Source organism: Tamandua tetradactyla, chromosome 7, assembly GCF_023851605.1.
Source record: "Tamandua tetradactyla isolate mTamTet1 chromosome 7, mTamTet1.pri, whole genome shotgun sequence".
In the NCBI taxonomy this organism is placed as follows: domain Eukaryota; kingdom Metazoa; phylum Chordata; class Mammalia; order Pilosa; family Myrmecophagidae; genus Tamandua; species Tamandua tetradactyla.
Genome location: NC_135333.1, coordinates 1,610,958 through 1,628,675, shown reverse-complemented (window position 1 = coordinate 1,628,675; position 17,718 = coordinate 1,610,958). Strand labels below are relative to the sequence as shown.

The 17,718-nt window shown below is 37.0% G+C and overlaps 1 protein-coding gene across 1 annotated transcript in view; it reads right to left on the bottom strand.

The window, feature by feature from the left end:
- DISC1 (DISC1 scaffold protein) overlaps positions 1-17,718 on the bottom strand; it is a 387,745-nt gene that overhangs the window by 233,551 nt on the left and 136,476 nt on the right. Inside the window, exon 8 of the mRNA XM_077168344.1 lies at positions 14,522-14,710. Within this exon, the coding sequence (XP_077024459.1) occupies positions 14,522-14,710 (189 nt within the window). The remainder of the gene's footprint in view (positions 1-14,521; positions 14,711-17,718) is intronic.

The following is a 17,718-nucleotide window of genomic DNA, read 5'->3' as shown; positions in this document are numbered from 1 at the left end:
TCTTTAATTTCAGCAGACTCTCCCTGCCAGGCATGGTTGAAACAGAGGGAAGGTTAAAGGATGGCATTAATTCCTTCAGTATTCCAGTCCCTGAGGGCTGAATTCCTTGAAGGAAGAATTCCATTTGAGCTGGGCCCCACCTTTCTCTTGAGAAATATGCACTCTTTAGGGAATTAACTCCTTTCACCTGACTTATTACTTTGACTCTCAGACAAGCTTACTTCTGCCCTTGCCTGGGGCAGTGCTGGAGCCTGAGAAGCCTTCTAGTTTTATCTGATGAGCTGTTAAAGAGTAGGAAAAAAGCGGGGTGGGGGGGGGACCTTTTCAGAGCAGTACCCCTGCTCCTTGGGTTTGTCAATCAAGGGCTCAAGTTGGCACATGGCTCTATGTGTCTCCAGGCTCTATGCGCCCTCTTTTTGTGGGGTTCAGCCCTTTTGCAGTATTTTGTCCTGTCTGGCTCAAAAAGCCTCTGTTTACTTATTTGTTTTTTTCCATCAGCTCCACTCCCCCTCTGCTGGGGCAAAAACTCCTATTACCTTTAGTGCTTATCCCAGGTTTATCTGAGCTGGAGGCCTATTTTCATTAGTTAGAATTTGTTAATTAAGTCTGCAAGTGAAACTTGGTTGAGCTAGGCCCTTGCTGCTCATAAAGTCTGTTTCCTTTCCCCTCAGGGAACCAGCCTGCGATGGCTGTGGAGAAGGAGTGCCAGCCTCTGTGGCTTGGGGGACTTACAGTTCTGTGTGGGGTCTCAGTGGGTCCACCTGGCTCAGACTGGTGTAGGCTGTGTCTCCAGTCACTTATGTAGCTCCAGCAGCTGTTCTGTCCTGCTCCTGGCTATTTACTAGCTGCTCTAGATGATGAACTGGATTCCACACCTCACTAAGCCACCTCTCCTAGCAGCCTCTAGATGTTTTTGTTTCTGCTTTGTTTTTCACATGGGGAGGCACCGGGAATGAAATCCAAGTTCCCAGCATGGCAGGCGAGAATTCTGCCCCTGAGCCACCATCACACCACCCTCTATATGTTTTTAACATTCCTTTCATTACCTCCAGCACTCTTACCTGGAGGTCTGGCTGTGGGACAAAGGTCTCCTCATATAGGATTGACCCCAGTCAGATTTTCCCAGACAAGACAGCTGCAGGACTTATGAAGGGAGTGTCATTAGTATCGAGGTTCACTGAGGTGAGACCCAGCAGTGTGTCAGATGTTCCTGTGAAGCCTCTCAATTCTGTGCTTTTCCTCATATGCCCAGCAGATGGCACTTGTCAGCACACTGCTCCCCACAGGCATGAAGTGGATCTGTGCCTTTAATTCTCAGCAGACCCTATCCCTGCCAGAAGCATAGAGACAGAGGCTGAGGCTGAAGGCAGGCTTAAAGCATTTCTATTTTCCAGTCCCCAAGGTCTTAATTCTCTAAGTCACTTCTTGTGCTGGGGCTTGCTCCCCACCCCCCATTCCTTTTTCTTGAGGGGGAACCACTATTCAGCCCCCTGTTCCCTGCAGGCTTTAAACAGTGTAGGTCTCTCAAGGAGCTCCCATATCCCCCCCTGCTGGAAGTGTGTTTGAGACAGGCTAGGCTCTGCTGTCTTAGGTTGAAACTACTGCTGATACACCAGCCCCTGGGGTATAAACTAACTGAGAGCCGCCACTCAGGCTGGGCCCTGTCCCCACTCCCTCCCCACTTTCTTGGGGGAAATATCCCCTTCAGGGAACTATTTCCTCTACCTGATTAGTTACTATCTCTCAGTCATTCCTTAATTCCACCCTTGCCCATGGCAGGGCTGAAAATGAGAATGCCTGCTGTGTTCCTCAAAGGGCTGTAGGGAATAAAAAGTAATAAAAAAGAAAAGGAAAGAGAAAATATCCTTCTCAGAACCAGTCCCCAGTAGCCCAGCAGGTTCACTAATCAAGAGTCAGAGTTGGCACATGGCTCGATGTCCCCCTTTCCTTGGGACACAGCCCTTTTCAGCCAACTCCAGAAACCTCAGTTTTTGTTTTTTTGTTTTTAACAGCCCTTCCTCCTCCCTACTTGTGGCAGGTCTGCTATAGAACACCTGGATTTTTCTTGTTTGCACTGTAGATTTATCTGTGCTGGGAACTGGTATTCAGCAGTCTGAATTTGTTAATCAAATCCACAATTGGAGCTTGGTTAAACTCTGCTTCCCTTGCCTCTAGTACAGAGGGGTTTTGTTTCCCACCAGGTGAGACTCTGAGTCAGCCTGCCATGCCAGTGGGGGAGGGGCACCAGCCTCCACAGGTCAAAGAATTTACTTATAGTTCTTTGCTGTGATCTCGGCTATTCCACTCATTCCAGAACCTGTGCATCTGGTCATGGAAGTCCTCTAAGCAGTTGTTCCAGACAGTTTCTGGCTAGAAGATGAACTAAGTCCCACACCACCCTACATTGCCATTTTTCCATGCCAACAATGTATTCTTAAACAATGAATGGGTTAAAGAGGAAATCACAAGGGAAACTAGGAACTATTTTGAGGTGAATGAGAATAAAAACACAACATACCCACTGTAACCACTGCTATCCAATGTTGCACTGGAAGTTCTAGACAGAGCAATTAGGCAAGAAAAAGAAATAAAAGACATACATATTGGAAAGGAAGTAAAGGAAGTAAAACTTTCCCTATTTGCAGATGACATTATCCTTCACATAGAAAATCCTGGGAAATTCTCAACAAAACTCTTAGAGCTAATAAATGAATTCAGCAAAGTGGAAGGTTACAAGATCAAAGCCAAAAAAAACCCTTCCATAAGAGCAATTAAAAGAATCAAATATTTATGATAAATTTAACCAAAAGTCTAAAGCACTTATACACAGAAAACTAAAAAACATTACAAATGAAATAAAATTTAAAAGACCTAAATAAATGGAAGGACATTTAGTGTTCATAGATTAGGATGCTAAATATCCTTAAGATGTCAATTCTACTTTAAGCAATTTACAGACACAACACAACCCCAAAAATTTCAACAGCTTTCTTTGCAGAAATGGAAAAGCCAATCATTACATTTATATGGAAAGGTAAGGATCTCAGAAGAACCAAAACCATCTTGGAAAAGCAGAACAAAATTGGAGGAGTTACACTTTCTGATTTTCAATTTATTACAAAGCTACAGTAATCAAAATAGCATAAGACTGGCACGAGGATAGACAAATAGAACAACGGATGCAAATTGAGAGCTCAGAAATAGACTCTCACATTTATGGCCAATTAAAGACTAGTTTCTTAAGAAATAGTGCTGGGAAAACTGGATAACCATATGTAAATTATCATGGTGGAAAATCACTTCACACCATATACATAAAATAATCAAAATGGCTCAAAGACCTAAATATAAGAACCAGAATATAAAACTCTTAGAAAAAAAACCAGAGAAGTACCTTCAACTCTTTGTGTTAAGCAATGCCTTCTTAGACTTACATCAAAAACATGAGAACAAAAGAAAAATTACCTAAACGGGACCTCATCAAAATTAACAACTTTGTGCATGACAGAACTTGCCATGAAAGTAAAAAGACAACTTACAGAATGAGACAAAATATTTGGAAACCACATATCTGATAAGAGTATAATATCCACAATATATAAAGAAATCCTACAACTCAACAACAGCAAAAAATAACATGGTCAATGTGAAAAAAATTGAAGACATTTCCTCAGAAAACATATATTGGACAATATGCACATGAAAAGATTCTCAAACATCATTAACTATTAGGACAATGCAAATCAAAACCACAGTGAGATACCATTTCCCTTCCACTAGAATGGCTACTATTTAAAAACCAGAAAATAACAAGTGTTTTATATATGTATATACCCAAAGGAATTTAAAGCAGGACTCGGATATTTGCACACTGATATACACAGTGGCATTTTTCATAATAGCCAAAAGATGGAAACAACCCAAATATCCATCAACTGATGAATGGACAATCAAAATGTGGTGCATATACATATATATGTACTGTAACATATATACGCATTGTAATAGCATTCAGCCATGAAAAGGAATGAAGTTCTGATACATGCAACATGAATGAACCTTGAAGACATGATGTTGAGTGAAACAAGTCAGACACAGAAGACAAATGCTTTAGTTTCCTGGTCTGCTCAAGCAAATACAATGAAATAAGAATGTATTCTCATAAACAATGATAATTTATTTGCACACAATTGGAGGCTGGGAAAAAAATTCAAATTAAGGGATCATCAAGGTAATACTTTCTTCCTGAAGCCTGTGGCACAGTGGGGCTGGCTGTCAGCGATTCTCAACCCTTAGCTTGTTACACGGCAATGTCTCCTGGTCTATTCCTTCTCTTTTGGGTTCTGTTGATGTTCAGCTACTCGCTGCCTCTGTGGCTTTTTCTCTATCTGTCTAAATTTCATTCCTTTTATAAAGGACTCCAGGAACTTAACCCAGGACTAAGACCCATCCTGACTGAGTTGGGTCACACCTTAACTGAAGGAGCCTCATCAAAAAATCCTACTTACAAGGTGTTCACCCACAGGAATGGATTAGATCTAAGAACAAATTTTTCTAGAGCAAATACAACTTCAAATCATCACAACAAATATTGTATAATCTCACTGATGTGAGATAATTAAATAAAGTGAATTCATACATACGTCAGAAATTCGAATGTAGGTTACCAGGAGCTGGGGTGGGGTAGGGAATGGAAAGTTAATGCTTAACTTACATACAGCTTCTGTTTCGGTGACAGAAAAATGTTGGTAACAGATGGTGATCAAGGTAAAACAACATTGTATATGTAGTCAACACCACTGAATTATATATATGAATGTATTTATTATGGGAGATTTTAGGTTGTATATACTTTATTAGAATACAAATTTTAAAAAAAACATAGGGCTGCTACAATACAAATTGGAGCCTATTGTAAACTATGGACTATGGCTAGTACAATTATTATAAATTGTTTCATCAATTGAAACAAATGTACCACACTAATGCAAAGTGTTCATAACGGGGGTGGGGGGATTTCATGGAAACTATTTTCTGTGTGATTTTTATAAAACTTACAAATTCTCTAATAAAACATTAATTTTTAAATTGTACACACAAAGAATGAACCCCAATGTAAACTGTGGACATTAGTTACATTATTGATAATAATGTATCAATATTGGCTCATCAATTGTAACAAATGTACCAAACTAATGCAAGATGTTAATTATAGAGGGAAATGTGGGGGAGGGATGTAATATGACAATTTTATACTTTCTGTGCAATATTTCTGCAAACCTAAAACTGCTCTAAAACTAAGTTTTTAATTAAAAAAAAATCAAAAAACACTTCTCCTCCAGGGCATTCAACATTATCAAGAGATGGCTTTTGCCAGGTTTGACTTTCATAACCCTGCCTCTAGGAGGGCAGTACTTAGGGTGGTAAGGCTGAAGAACAGGTAGAGGGACTCATATTAGCAATCAAGTCTACAAACTGGGCTTGTTCTACGAGCCCAGTATTATTCTGATACAAAGCCTGATGGAGACACCAAAGAAAACTATAGACCACAAATAATGTAGTATAAAGTAAGATACATTTGCAGAAAAAAAGATGGGGAGTCAAATCCTGGCCCCACCCAATCTCTCAGCCCACACCTCAGCTTCTTCATCTGTAATATGGAGATTATACTGGGCCTGCACATAAATTGGTCAGGGAATTAAATGATTAAATGCATGTCAAATCTTAGCATAGTGCCTGGCACACAGTAAAGACTTCAGAAAAAAGAAAGCGATGAAGATCTGTCACTGAAGAGAACACTACAGAAATACTGAGGGCAACAGTGTATGGGGATCATTTCATCTTTTCAAAGAACATATTAAACCCACAATGGCTATAACTAATCTGTGCACACAGTGAGTGGCCCAATAAATACATGCTGAATATATACAATAAAGAACAACGGAAGGAGAAATCTTTAAAGATTTCATTTTTCAGCCTATAGGAATGTATATTAAAGATGGTATCAGTAATAGAATTAAGTGGCCTCACAATTGTAATAACTTGATCTATTTTCAAGTCACCTTGATGGTATTACAACATAAAATATCGTATTAGAATTGTTCAGCTAACTGAGGGTGGTATCGCCCCCATTTTGGGTCCTCAAAAAAAATAGGGGACCAGGAAGGGAAAGAGAGGGCAATGACCAGGGATGTGAGGTCTGTGACACACAGTGCAGACTCCACGCAACAGCTAAACTGCTCGCCAAAAACATGAGCAATGAGTTTTCTTCTTCAAGATTCATGGACTTCCACTTACCACCATTCCTAGGCTAATCTTTCAGGAGAGTGTGTGTGTGTGTGTGTGTGTGTGTGTGTGTGCACGCACGCACGCGCGCACACGCACTGGTTTGAAAGGATGTATGTCCCCTAGAAAAGCCATGTTTTAATCTAAATCCCATTTCATAAAGGCAGAATAATCCCTATTCAACACTGTATGTGTGAAACTGTAATGAGATCATCTCCCTGGAGATGTGATTTAATCAAGAGTGGTTGTTAAACTGGATTAGGTGATGACATATCTCCACCCATTTGGGTGGGTCTTGATAAGTTTCTGGAGTCCTGTAAAAGAGGAAACATTTTGGAGAATGAGAGATTCAGAGAGAGCAGAGGAGAACGACGTAGCCACAAGAAGCAGAGTCCACCAGCCAGTGACCTTTGGAGATGAAGAAGGAAAATGTCTCCCAGGGAGCTTCATGAAACAGGAAGCCAGGAGAAAAAGCTAGCAGATGATACCCTGTTCACCATGTGCCTTTCCAGATGAGAGAGAAGCCCTGACTGTGTTCACCATGCGCCTTTCTCACTTGAGAGAGAAACCCTGAACTCCACTGGCCATCTTGAACCAAGGTATCTTTCCCTGAATGCCTTTGATTGGACATTTCTATAGACTTGTTTTTAATTGAACATTTTCTTGGCCTTAGAACTATAAACTAGCAGCTCATTAAATTCCCCTTTTTAAAAGCCATTCCATTTCTGGTATATTGCATTCCAACAGCTAGCAAACTAGAACAGTGTGTGTGTGTATCTACCAATGTTATAAAAAGTCCAGAGTCTAGATGAAATGTTGAAAGAGATAGGATAGGCACTGGCTGCTAACAAAAATCTACAAAGTAGAAAATCTGGCAGATACTGAAGAATCACATCCACCCAACCTATTGCGTAGTGGCAAGTTCCTGTTCAAAACACATTAACATCAATAAACTACCCACTACAATTTAGTATGAGACGCAGTCAACATCATCATAGTATTTCCATCCAGGGGACACATGACTGAAATATGAAGGGAGCACAGAAAGCAAACGGAGAAAACGTTGGGAAAAGATGTACTGACAGTAAGGGGATCTGAAAGAATTACATGGACAGGTATGGGAAAAAGAAATAGGTAATAGTAAAGAGCAAGACAAACATGTACAAAGTGTGGATAAAATCATGGAGAATTCAATACTGGATTAGAGTAATTGTAATTGGTGACCTCAAGGACTAATTCATTTCTGGACCCATGGAAGTCTAGCACAGTTTCTAGCATATTGCAAATGCTCAATAACTGTTTATTGATGGGATGGATGTATGGATGCATGGATGAAAATGAAACCTACAGATACGGTTCTACTATGTTATTAATGAAGCAAACGAGACTCAGAATATTAAATGGCTTGCTGAAGAACATTCATTCATCAAACTTTATATTGTGATGCCTACATATGCTTTAAGGCTATAAGAAATCAATATAAAAGATAATATCAATAATATAATTAAATGGTATCACAATTGTAATAATAATTTGAAATATTTTCAAATTATATTGATGTAACTAAAATGTAAAACTTACTATTGAAACTGTTCGGTTATCTGATGCTATTATTAGCAAATTAGCAGATGATTAGTGAATGGCCTAGAACTGAAAATTAAACCAAGCCTCCTAACTCCTAAGCCAAGCTTTTTGCATTACCCAGGGATGGCTCCCAAAACAATTATCAAAACTGTTTAATAAAAGAAGACAGAAGTTAATTGAAAATTTCTAACCTGGAAATTCACAGCCAAAGTGACTGCAAAGAAATAGTGATACTAATGATAACACAAGGATAAAATAGGAGGGGACGGGGGAATGTAGAAAGAAAGTAAAACTTCCAATATATATTTAATCAGGATCTTGGTAAAGTAATTAATTAATAAATAAATAAGGTGAATCAAAGGTAAGTTATTAGTGATATGAAAGCTTAGTCTACCAAAAGAAACAAGGAAAGAAACATTTTGAAATTTTAAAAAAGAAGTTTATCTCCAAAAGTTCATATTAGATATATTTTTTCTTCTAAATGAACAAAGATTTCCAATTGGGAAAGGCAGATAAAAGTATGATGTTTTAGTTTACTAGCTGCTGGAATGCAACACATCAGAGACAGACTGGCTTTCAATAAAAGGGGATTTAGTTAGTTAATGCATAGTTCTTCAGAGAAAAGGCAGCTAACTTTCAACTGAGGTTCTTTCTTACACGGGAAGGCACAGGATGGTCTCTGTTGGCCTTCTCTCCAGGCTTCTGGGTTCCAACATCTTTCCCCAGGGTAATTCCTTTCTGTATCTCCAAAGGCCTGGGCTGAGCTACAAGTGCTGAGATGAGGTAGGCCGAGCTGCTTGGGCTATGCTACGTTGAGCTCTTTCATTTTAGCACCAGCCAATTAAATCAAACATCATTCATTGCAACAGGCACGCCTCTTAGCTGACTGCAGATGTAATCAGCAACAGATGAGCTTCACATGCCATTGGCTCATGTCCACAGCAATAGAACTAGGTACCTTCACCTAGCCACGCTGACACCTGAACTTAACTACCACATGTGATATGGTCATAGAAGCAAATAAGATATTGCCCATATAGTGATGAATACACAACTATGTGATGATATTGTGAGCCACTGACTGTACCTCATGTATGGACTCCAAGTGTGTGAGGATTTCTCAATTAAAATATTTTTTTAGAAAGACATTACCCATGAAACAATTATGTTCCTCTACATAGAGAACACTGCCATATCTGGTTACCAAATAGATAGCTTAGTCTTCAATTTTCAAGAGTGTCATCACCATTCTCAGCTCAAAGAGAACTACAATGTCTGCTTTAGAGATCTGCTTTAGAGATGTTTGCTCTCCAAGCAAAGCTCAGAGAAGTGGCACTTAGGTGCGTATAAAGTCTATGTTCTCCATCCACTCTTTAGATTCTGATTGTCATCTTTAAATCATGCTACATCATTGGCAGATTACATATTAAAGCTTCATTAGCTCAAGCCCTTGCTAATTTACCTTCATGATGCTATACTTCAATGTTTCTTAAAATTTGGGGAATCTTAGAATGACCCCTTTAAGTATTAAAAATTTGGATCTTTTCCTGGACACGGTACACTATTCACATATTGTAAATTGCGGGGTATTCATCGTTCATCCATGGACCCCTGCTTTAAAGGCATCTCATAATTTTTTTTCCCCAAAAGTGGTTGGCAAAAGTGAGATGAAGAACTTCTGTCTTTGTTATAAGTCTGTTAAGTGAGAACTTTCCATGATGCTATCAAGAAAATTTTCTTTAAGAATTTAGAAATTCTTAACACAGCTTTGTATTCCCTGAATACTTCATGCTTTTAAAGCTGCCTTTTAAAAAAAATATTCATTCATTTTTGCATTCATTATTCATTGTTATTGTTTATTTTGTAATTTTTTTTAATTAAAGAAGCTGTAGGTTTATAGAAAAGTCATGTAAAAAATATAACACTCCCATTGTTGACACTTTGCATTAGTGTGGTACCTTTGTCATGACTGATGAAAGAATATTAAAATAGCATATTAACTATAGCTCATAGTATTTTTCCCATATACCACCCTATTATTTTTTTACTTTTTTTTTTTTAGGTGCATAGTCCAGGAATTGAACCCTGGTCTCCCACATGGAAGGCAGCTATTCTACCACTGAACCACCCCCACCCTATTATTTTTAACACATTGTAATAGCATCACGCATTTGCTATAATTCATGAAAGAACATTCTTGTACTATTAACCCTAGTCCATCATCCACAACAGGGTTCATTGTGTGTTAAAGAAGACAAATGATTCTTCAACTGTCTGTTTTGCTCTGGCTTCTAGGAAGCTCATTACCACATCATAGTTTCAACCGAAATAATTAAATGAACACTTATCATTAGCATTTTTTCTACGTCAATTTATAAATATTTTTAATTGCATTGTGTGTATCTGTTGTGTGCATTTTTCCAGTTCTCTATTTACCCCCTGCCCTGCTTCCCACAGAAAAAAGAGACACAGATTTTATTCTTTTTTCCAATTTGTCTTGAAAGTTTCTTCTAAATATATCTGACAAGTATGGAAAGAGAATTACTCCCTATATGTGTAGAACTTGTAACTCACAGGATCTCTAAATGAATGCCTTTTCTTAATAGGAGTGAGGTGAATTCCTATAAGAAACCACATCTGTGGACTTCAGAGTTAAGGAATTCAACAGCTTGCTAAAGTCCATCATACTTTCTTTTATCAGCTATTTCAAGCTCAATATTATGAGGTAGCCCCAAAATAAGAGCAGGTTTGTGTTAGCACGGACATATACCTAAAATAAAAGTTACTAAACCCAAACCATAACTTGAAAGATGATTCCAATTCCATTTTAGCACCCTTAAGTTGCCCCTCCACCTTCCTCTTCCCCCCTCATTCATGAAAAGGCAAATAAATATAAACTGGACACAAGTCAGTCATTATTTCTATCACACTCAAAGTCTGCCATTTGATATTCTTGCTTTGAATCCTTTTACATACTTTAAGTATCTTCTACACAAAATCCTGACAGTTCACTGAAATAGAGACCCAGCCAGATTTTTGTGCTACATCTGCAGTATCTTTTCTACTCAGGCAGCTGGCACAAAGTAGGAAAATTCATTAACATGCTAATGATGTCCTATTTAAAATTCTAGCCCTGATTATTGTATGATTAAATCTCTCCCCTTGATGTCTGCTTCTTTTATATCTGAGTTACAGTGCAAAATCAACAATATTAATAAAGTACAATACAGATTACCAATTTATACACATGGGATAGAAAAACAGTTATGTAAATCTCTGGGTTGCTTTTTTTCCTGAAAAGCAGATGTAACCATCTGTAAAAAAAAGTTACTGATTCTTTTTCATCTCACCCTCCCCTTAATAATTAAAGGTTTATAATTAATTTCCATAAGTATTCATAAGTTGAAAGATAGATTTAGCTTGTCATTCTATTTTGCTGCACTTAAACTGCCTGGAATTCAAAAGTGCTCTCCTGAAGCCTTAAGAACAGCTGATATTGTTAAGCACACGCCTTTCTTGCCTATTCCTGGAGACTGTCTTAGTGTGACAAATGCCAATGGATTCGGTGATAATTTGTGTGTCCCTTTCCCCGTGAGCATGCTGACATATTTCAGCCCTTTTCAATGCACCGTATTGTTCTGTCTGCTGACACCCCAGTATCGTACTCAGGCAATTAGGGCATCTTCCATGAAATACTTTTGATCTTATCACTGCTGTCTTTAAACTGGAAAACTAATAAAGAAGCAAGGGCTGGGGGACCTGGCTCTATAAACCAAAATGAAGGAAGAAATTATTAATGTTTCACTTTTAAATCCTGCCCCAATAAACTAATACCATACATATTTATGGTATATTAGCTATTTTAAATGCAGCATGCTGGATGCTGCAGCAAAACAAATGAAACATAAGGCACAGGGTACTGACCTCAGTTATTCAGTTGACTACTTGATTGTACTGTCTGTCAACTTACAATCAAGCCAGGAAGCAAGGTATAATTATATTTTTAATGATCACCAAAGCAAGTTCATCTATAGTAAGTTTTTAGACATATACTTCACATCAATAAGAGGTTCCTGTATGAGAGGGACTGCTAATAATGTACAACAACACTGCCAATTTCCCCCTTTTTCTTTGGGAACAGAGCACCTGAATTTTAGTGGAACATAAACTACTTAGGATAAGGATATTTCCCAGCCTCCCTTGAAACTAGCAGTCATCATAAAACAAGGTTAAGTCCAAAGGGATGGAAGCAGTAGAAGGATGCAAAGATTCCTGGGAGCGCCCTTAAAGGAGATAAGTATGCTCTATTCCTTCTGTTTTCCTCCTTCCTGCAGCTGGATGAACCATCTTGGACCACGCAGTGAATGTCGTAAGTTGAGAGGCACAGAAAAACAAAATAGAAGTAGTCTGGGTCCCTGATAATCATGGAATTATCCATTTACCTTAATGCTTCATTTTGCAACCATTGCTAGAAATCAAAATATTTTTTAAAAAAATATGTATTGCTCATTTCCAAAGTAATTTTTATTTTATCTAAGAGTAAGAAGGGTCAGCTCATGGTACATACATCCATATAGCTAAATCTTTTGTACATGAGCTCCTTCTGAATTTTTAACTTCCAAATCCCAACAAATGATTGAATGTGAACTTTGACCTAGTTTTATTATCTTTCAATGGACAAAAGCTTCAATTTACTAACAAATTCATTTTCATTCCTTTGTTATCCATGCCCCCACTCATCCAAGATTATTAAATTGGTATACCAAAGCCAAGTCACCTCAGATCGGTTAAAAATTTGCTTCAGTCTAAAGTATATGTAAATCAAGATATAGCAAAAAGGGTAGCTGATCTAGCAAAATCCAAGTGTAAAACATAAAGCCTTCACAACAGTAATGAGCTATCTGCAATTTAGAATCATCCATGGTAACAATCTCTCATTCCATTTGTTTATGATTTATTCATCATCTTGAAAATACTTAGTGAGTGACAATGATGAGATTCTCAAAATACTGTATAGTCATTTCTTTAAGAGATAATAATGTTTTTAATAGCCCAACTGTTCAAATGAAAATATTGCTGGAATAAATGTGTTCAAATTTGTTCACATCTTTATTATTAGATACGATAGAGTCCCCATTTTGTGCCAAAAATAGCATGGCAACAATATGAGAAAAATAACAATTTTCATTGTTTTTACATTAAAATTGATAGCAAAAAAACATTTAAAATATGCAATGTTCATTCTTATCATGACTGAATAAACCATACTATGAAATTAAGATGATGTTATGATTCCTTAGAATTATAGTGATATGTTAAGGCTCATATATACAGTCTCAGGTTACATATTTGGCAAAAATATGGCTTGACCTAAGATAGCTAGATCCAAATTAATTTAGGGGAGTTCATTACAAAGACATGATGGAAACCGAACATACTATCTTTGATTTAAATAACTTCAAAGAAACCTTTCTCTAAATAACTTGGTGATCCTTTAAAAGAAAACTTATTCATCTTCAAATATACCTAATTTCTGCTAGCTGATTTTATATTTTTTCATTTGGTTTTAAACAGGAACCCTCATTTACTTCAATTTGTGATTATTTTAAAACAGTATAATTTCAAATCTGGCTACCTGATATACCCAGTCTTTTCGTATTTCTTCTTAAATAAGAAAACTTCTTAAAATATAGTCTTTTACATATTCATATTTATAAACATATTTATTTATAGGCATTTATTCAGGGTCCATGATATATCATCTATGACCTCTGCTCTCCAGCAGCTTTTAGATCCTGGGAGAAACAGAAGGACATACATACACATACACACACATACACTCTTTAGCACTTTTATACTTGGCCACATTCAATCTGCACCATTTTCATCAGCCTATGAGATGGATATTATTCTTTTCATTTTACTGGTAAAGAAACACATTCCAGCAGCTGACTTATTTTAAATCTGAACTTGCATCTTATTGTTTTAAACTGCATAGCAGAAATTGAATCATCAGAAATTCTTTCCATTTTTTCATTTTTAATAAATAAGTTTTTACAGTTTGAACTGAACCAACGTTTGAGATTATCCCTCGGTGTACAAAACCAAGGTGACCTCAATTACTCTAACAACTGGAATAAGAAGAGAATATGAGAGCACTTTAACTCTTCCAACACTCAGACACGTCAGCTGAGGCAGCATTGGCATCTTCTAGGTTATTTCCTGAGGAATGAAGCTCTCAGAAAAGCTCAACCATACAAAGGCCACTTCACGGTCTTTTCTCAGAGTCAGACTGTATGAGTGTGTGAGATTAGAGATAGCCAAGTGGAAAAAGGAAGATAATTGTCAACTAAAAGAAAATATCCAAGACCTGTGCCAAGAAAAACGGTGCTATAAATAATCACAATCCCATTAGCAAATCCAGGGTAGAAGAGGGAAAGAAATAAAACAGAAAAGGAAAGGATGTCACATGTGAATAGCAAAGCAAAAGCTGACAACAAATTTCACCACATCTGCCAAGGCTCTTGCCAAAAAGTTCTTCCAAGAAGGGTCACATGCTCTATGGGACTTTTCACAGTCACATGTCCTGCTGGACATGTGATAGAGTAACTATAATAAACATTGCAACAGTCAACATTTGTGAACTACTCACCATAAGTGGTTTCCCCGTGGTCCAGTTCTCTTCTCAATCTGTTGTAATCTCCTTTAATACTTTCCAATTTTTTGACATTCCTGGAACTCAGCACCAACAGCTTCTTGAGGAGCCCCTCCAGCCCTTCTCTCTCTGATGTTAATGATCTAATCTCCTCTGTGAGGTCTTTAGCTGTGCAGAAATGGTTTCCTGCAGCACATGGTAAGGAAGGAAGGAAAACAAACTTTACAGCATCCACAGACATGGAAACTTTAGCAGTCGCTAATATACATTGACAGAATGGATAAAAGGAAAATAGGCTTTGCAATTATATACAACTTCTTTAACAATCCTCTATGGAGAAACAAAGAAAAACACTCAAGCTGGAAAAATGACTACTTTCTTTATCATCTTTTTTCATTATGTCTACTTTAGAGTCCCACTGGTCAACTCAGGTTCTTGTGAAATATGATGACACAAAATTTCCCAGCAGAATATAGGAAAGATATAAGGTATGTGTGCCGGTTTGAAGGTATTGTGTACCCTAGAAAAGCCATGTTTTAATCTTGATTCAATCTTGTGGGGGAAACCATTTCTTTTCATGCTGATTCAATATTGCAGCATGGAAACTTTGATTAGATTATCACACCACAGTCCAATTGTGGCTGTGACCTTTCAATTAGATGGAGATGTCATTTCACCCATTCAAGGTAGATCTTGATTAGTTTACTGCAATCCTTCAAAAGAGGAAATGCTTTGCAGAGAGAAATGACAGCTGACAGAAACTTCAGAGCAGAGTTAATACAGATGCTGACACATGGAGAACAAAGACACAGAGGTTTAAAGATGCTCAGCAGACGTTGTCATGAGATGTTAAGCAAGCCAGAACCAGGAAAGAGCCAAGGGAAGCCAAGAGATGGAAGCCAGCCCTGGAGAAGCAAAGTGAGGAACCCCCAGAGGAATGGAGGCTGAAAGCAATGGAGCGCAGTATCAAGGGAACAGCAGATGCCAGGCAGCTAACTACCCAGCTGACAGAGGTGTTCCTGACCAATTGGCCTTCCTTGAATTAAGGTATCTTTACTTGGATGTCTTAGTTTGGACATTTTTATAGGCTTAGAACCGTAAACTTGTAACTTATTAAATTACCTTTTTAAAAGCCATTCTAGTCCTGGTATATTACATTCCAGCAGCTTGCAAATTAACACAGTATAACTTCAATCCAATATCCAAATATCAAAGAGGTGATGCATTATAGGAGGGCAGAAAGAAATTGGATTTGGAGTCAAGCTAGACCTAAATTCAAATCTTAGCCCCCATGGTGCTCAAAGTGTATAACCTAGAGGAAGCAAATTAGCATATCTTGGCCTAATTTCAGACAAAATATGATTGTAATAAAACCTGCATTATAGTTGGGCTGCACTGCAAGAAGAAACAAAATCCTATAAAGCACTGAGAAAAATACATGGCAGATTGAATTTCACAAGATTGCAGAAAACAAGGTCAATATACAAAAATTCAGTTGTATTTCTAAATACAGCAACAAACAATTGGAAATTAGTTTTTAAATTCCATTTATAAGATCTTTAAAACTCAAAATACTTAGATATAAATTAAAAGAAATGTTTCAAGATGAATACACATAAAACTAACTTGTAAACTGCTGAGAGAAATTAAAGAAGACTTAAATTAGTAAAAATGGACACTATATATATATATACACATATATATATCTGATATATATAATATCAGAAAATTCAATATTGCTGTTTCAATTTTCCCAAAATTAATCTTATGATTCAATACAACTCCAATCATAATTTCATATGGCTCTTTTGTAGAAATTGGCAAGCCTACCCTAAAATTTATATGAAAGTGTAAAAGACCTAAATAAACCAAAACAATCTTAAAAAAAGAATAAAGTTGGAAGGCATATACTACTTAATTTCAAGACTAGTGCTTAAGCTATATAAATTAATACAGTTTTCAACTAGCATATATATAGATAACAAATAGATCAATGGAATAGAATAGAAAGTCTAGAAGTAGCTCCACACTCATACATTCAATTGATTTTCAAGCAAAGTGCCAAAGCAAGTCAATGAAGAAAACAACGTTTATCCAACATATGATGCTAGAACAACCGGTTCTCTATATCCTTGATCCATAAATCAAACCATAAACAATATTTTATCTGTGCTAGATCAGAGATTTTTAATCTTTGAATAATCACAGACCTTTAGTCTGTAATCGTAGAGGCTAGAATAACACTTCTAGAAGGAAAACATAGGAGAATATCTCTCTGAATTTTGGGCAAAAGCTGTTTTAGATAGGCCACATAAACAATAACTACAAAACAGATATATGAACTTCATCAAAATTAAAATCTTCTGCTCAACCAACACTACTAAGAAAATGAATAGGCAAACCACAGACCAGGAGAAAATTTTTGCAGTGCATATATCTGACCAAGGACTTGAATCCCACAACTAGATCATTAAAAGACAAATAAACACAATGAAAAATGTGCAAATTAACAAGATTTACAAGTAGCTAGTAATGCACATGAAAAGATGCTCAACCTTAGTAGACATTGAGAAAATGTAAATTAAAACCACAGTGAGATTTCACCACAAAACCATTCAAATGGATCGAATTAACTAAACGGAAAATGTCCATGTTGGTATAGATGCAGAGGAACCAGAACTATCTTACATTGTAGGAGTGTAAAACAGTATCATCACTAAGGGAAATGCCCTGTCACTTTCTCATAAAACTAAGCATACTCCTACTTTTTGCCCCAACTGTTCTACTTCTAGGTATTTACTCAAAAGATGTGAAAATCTGTGATAAAAAATACTTGTACTCGAATGTCCATAGTGGCTTCACTTATGATGTTAAGCACAAAATTGGAAACTTGGAAAACAACCCAAATAACCACCTATAAGAAAATACTTAAACAATGGTATATCTATACAATGGAAAATGACTCAGCAATAAAAGGGAACAAATTCATCATACTCAAAGCAACATGAATGTATCCCAAAATATACTGAGCAAAAAAATAAGAAAACAAAAAATGCATATCGCATGACTCAATTTGTATGATGTTCTGTAACAGGCAAAACTAATCTCTGGTTTAAAAAGAAATCCAATCAGAAGAGCAGTCACAGGGGAAGGGAGAATGATGACTGGGAAGGGGTTCAGGGCATCTTTCGGGG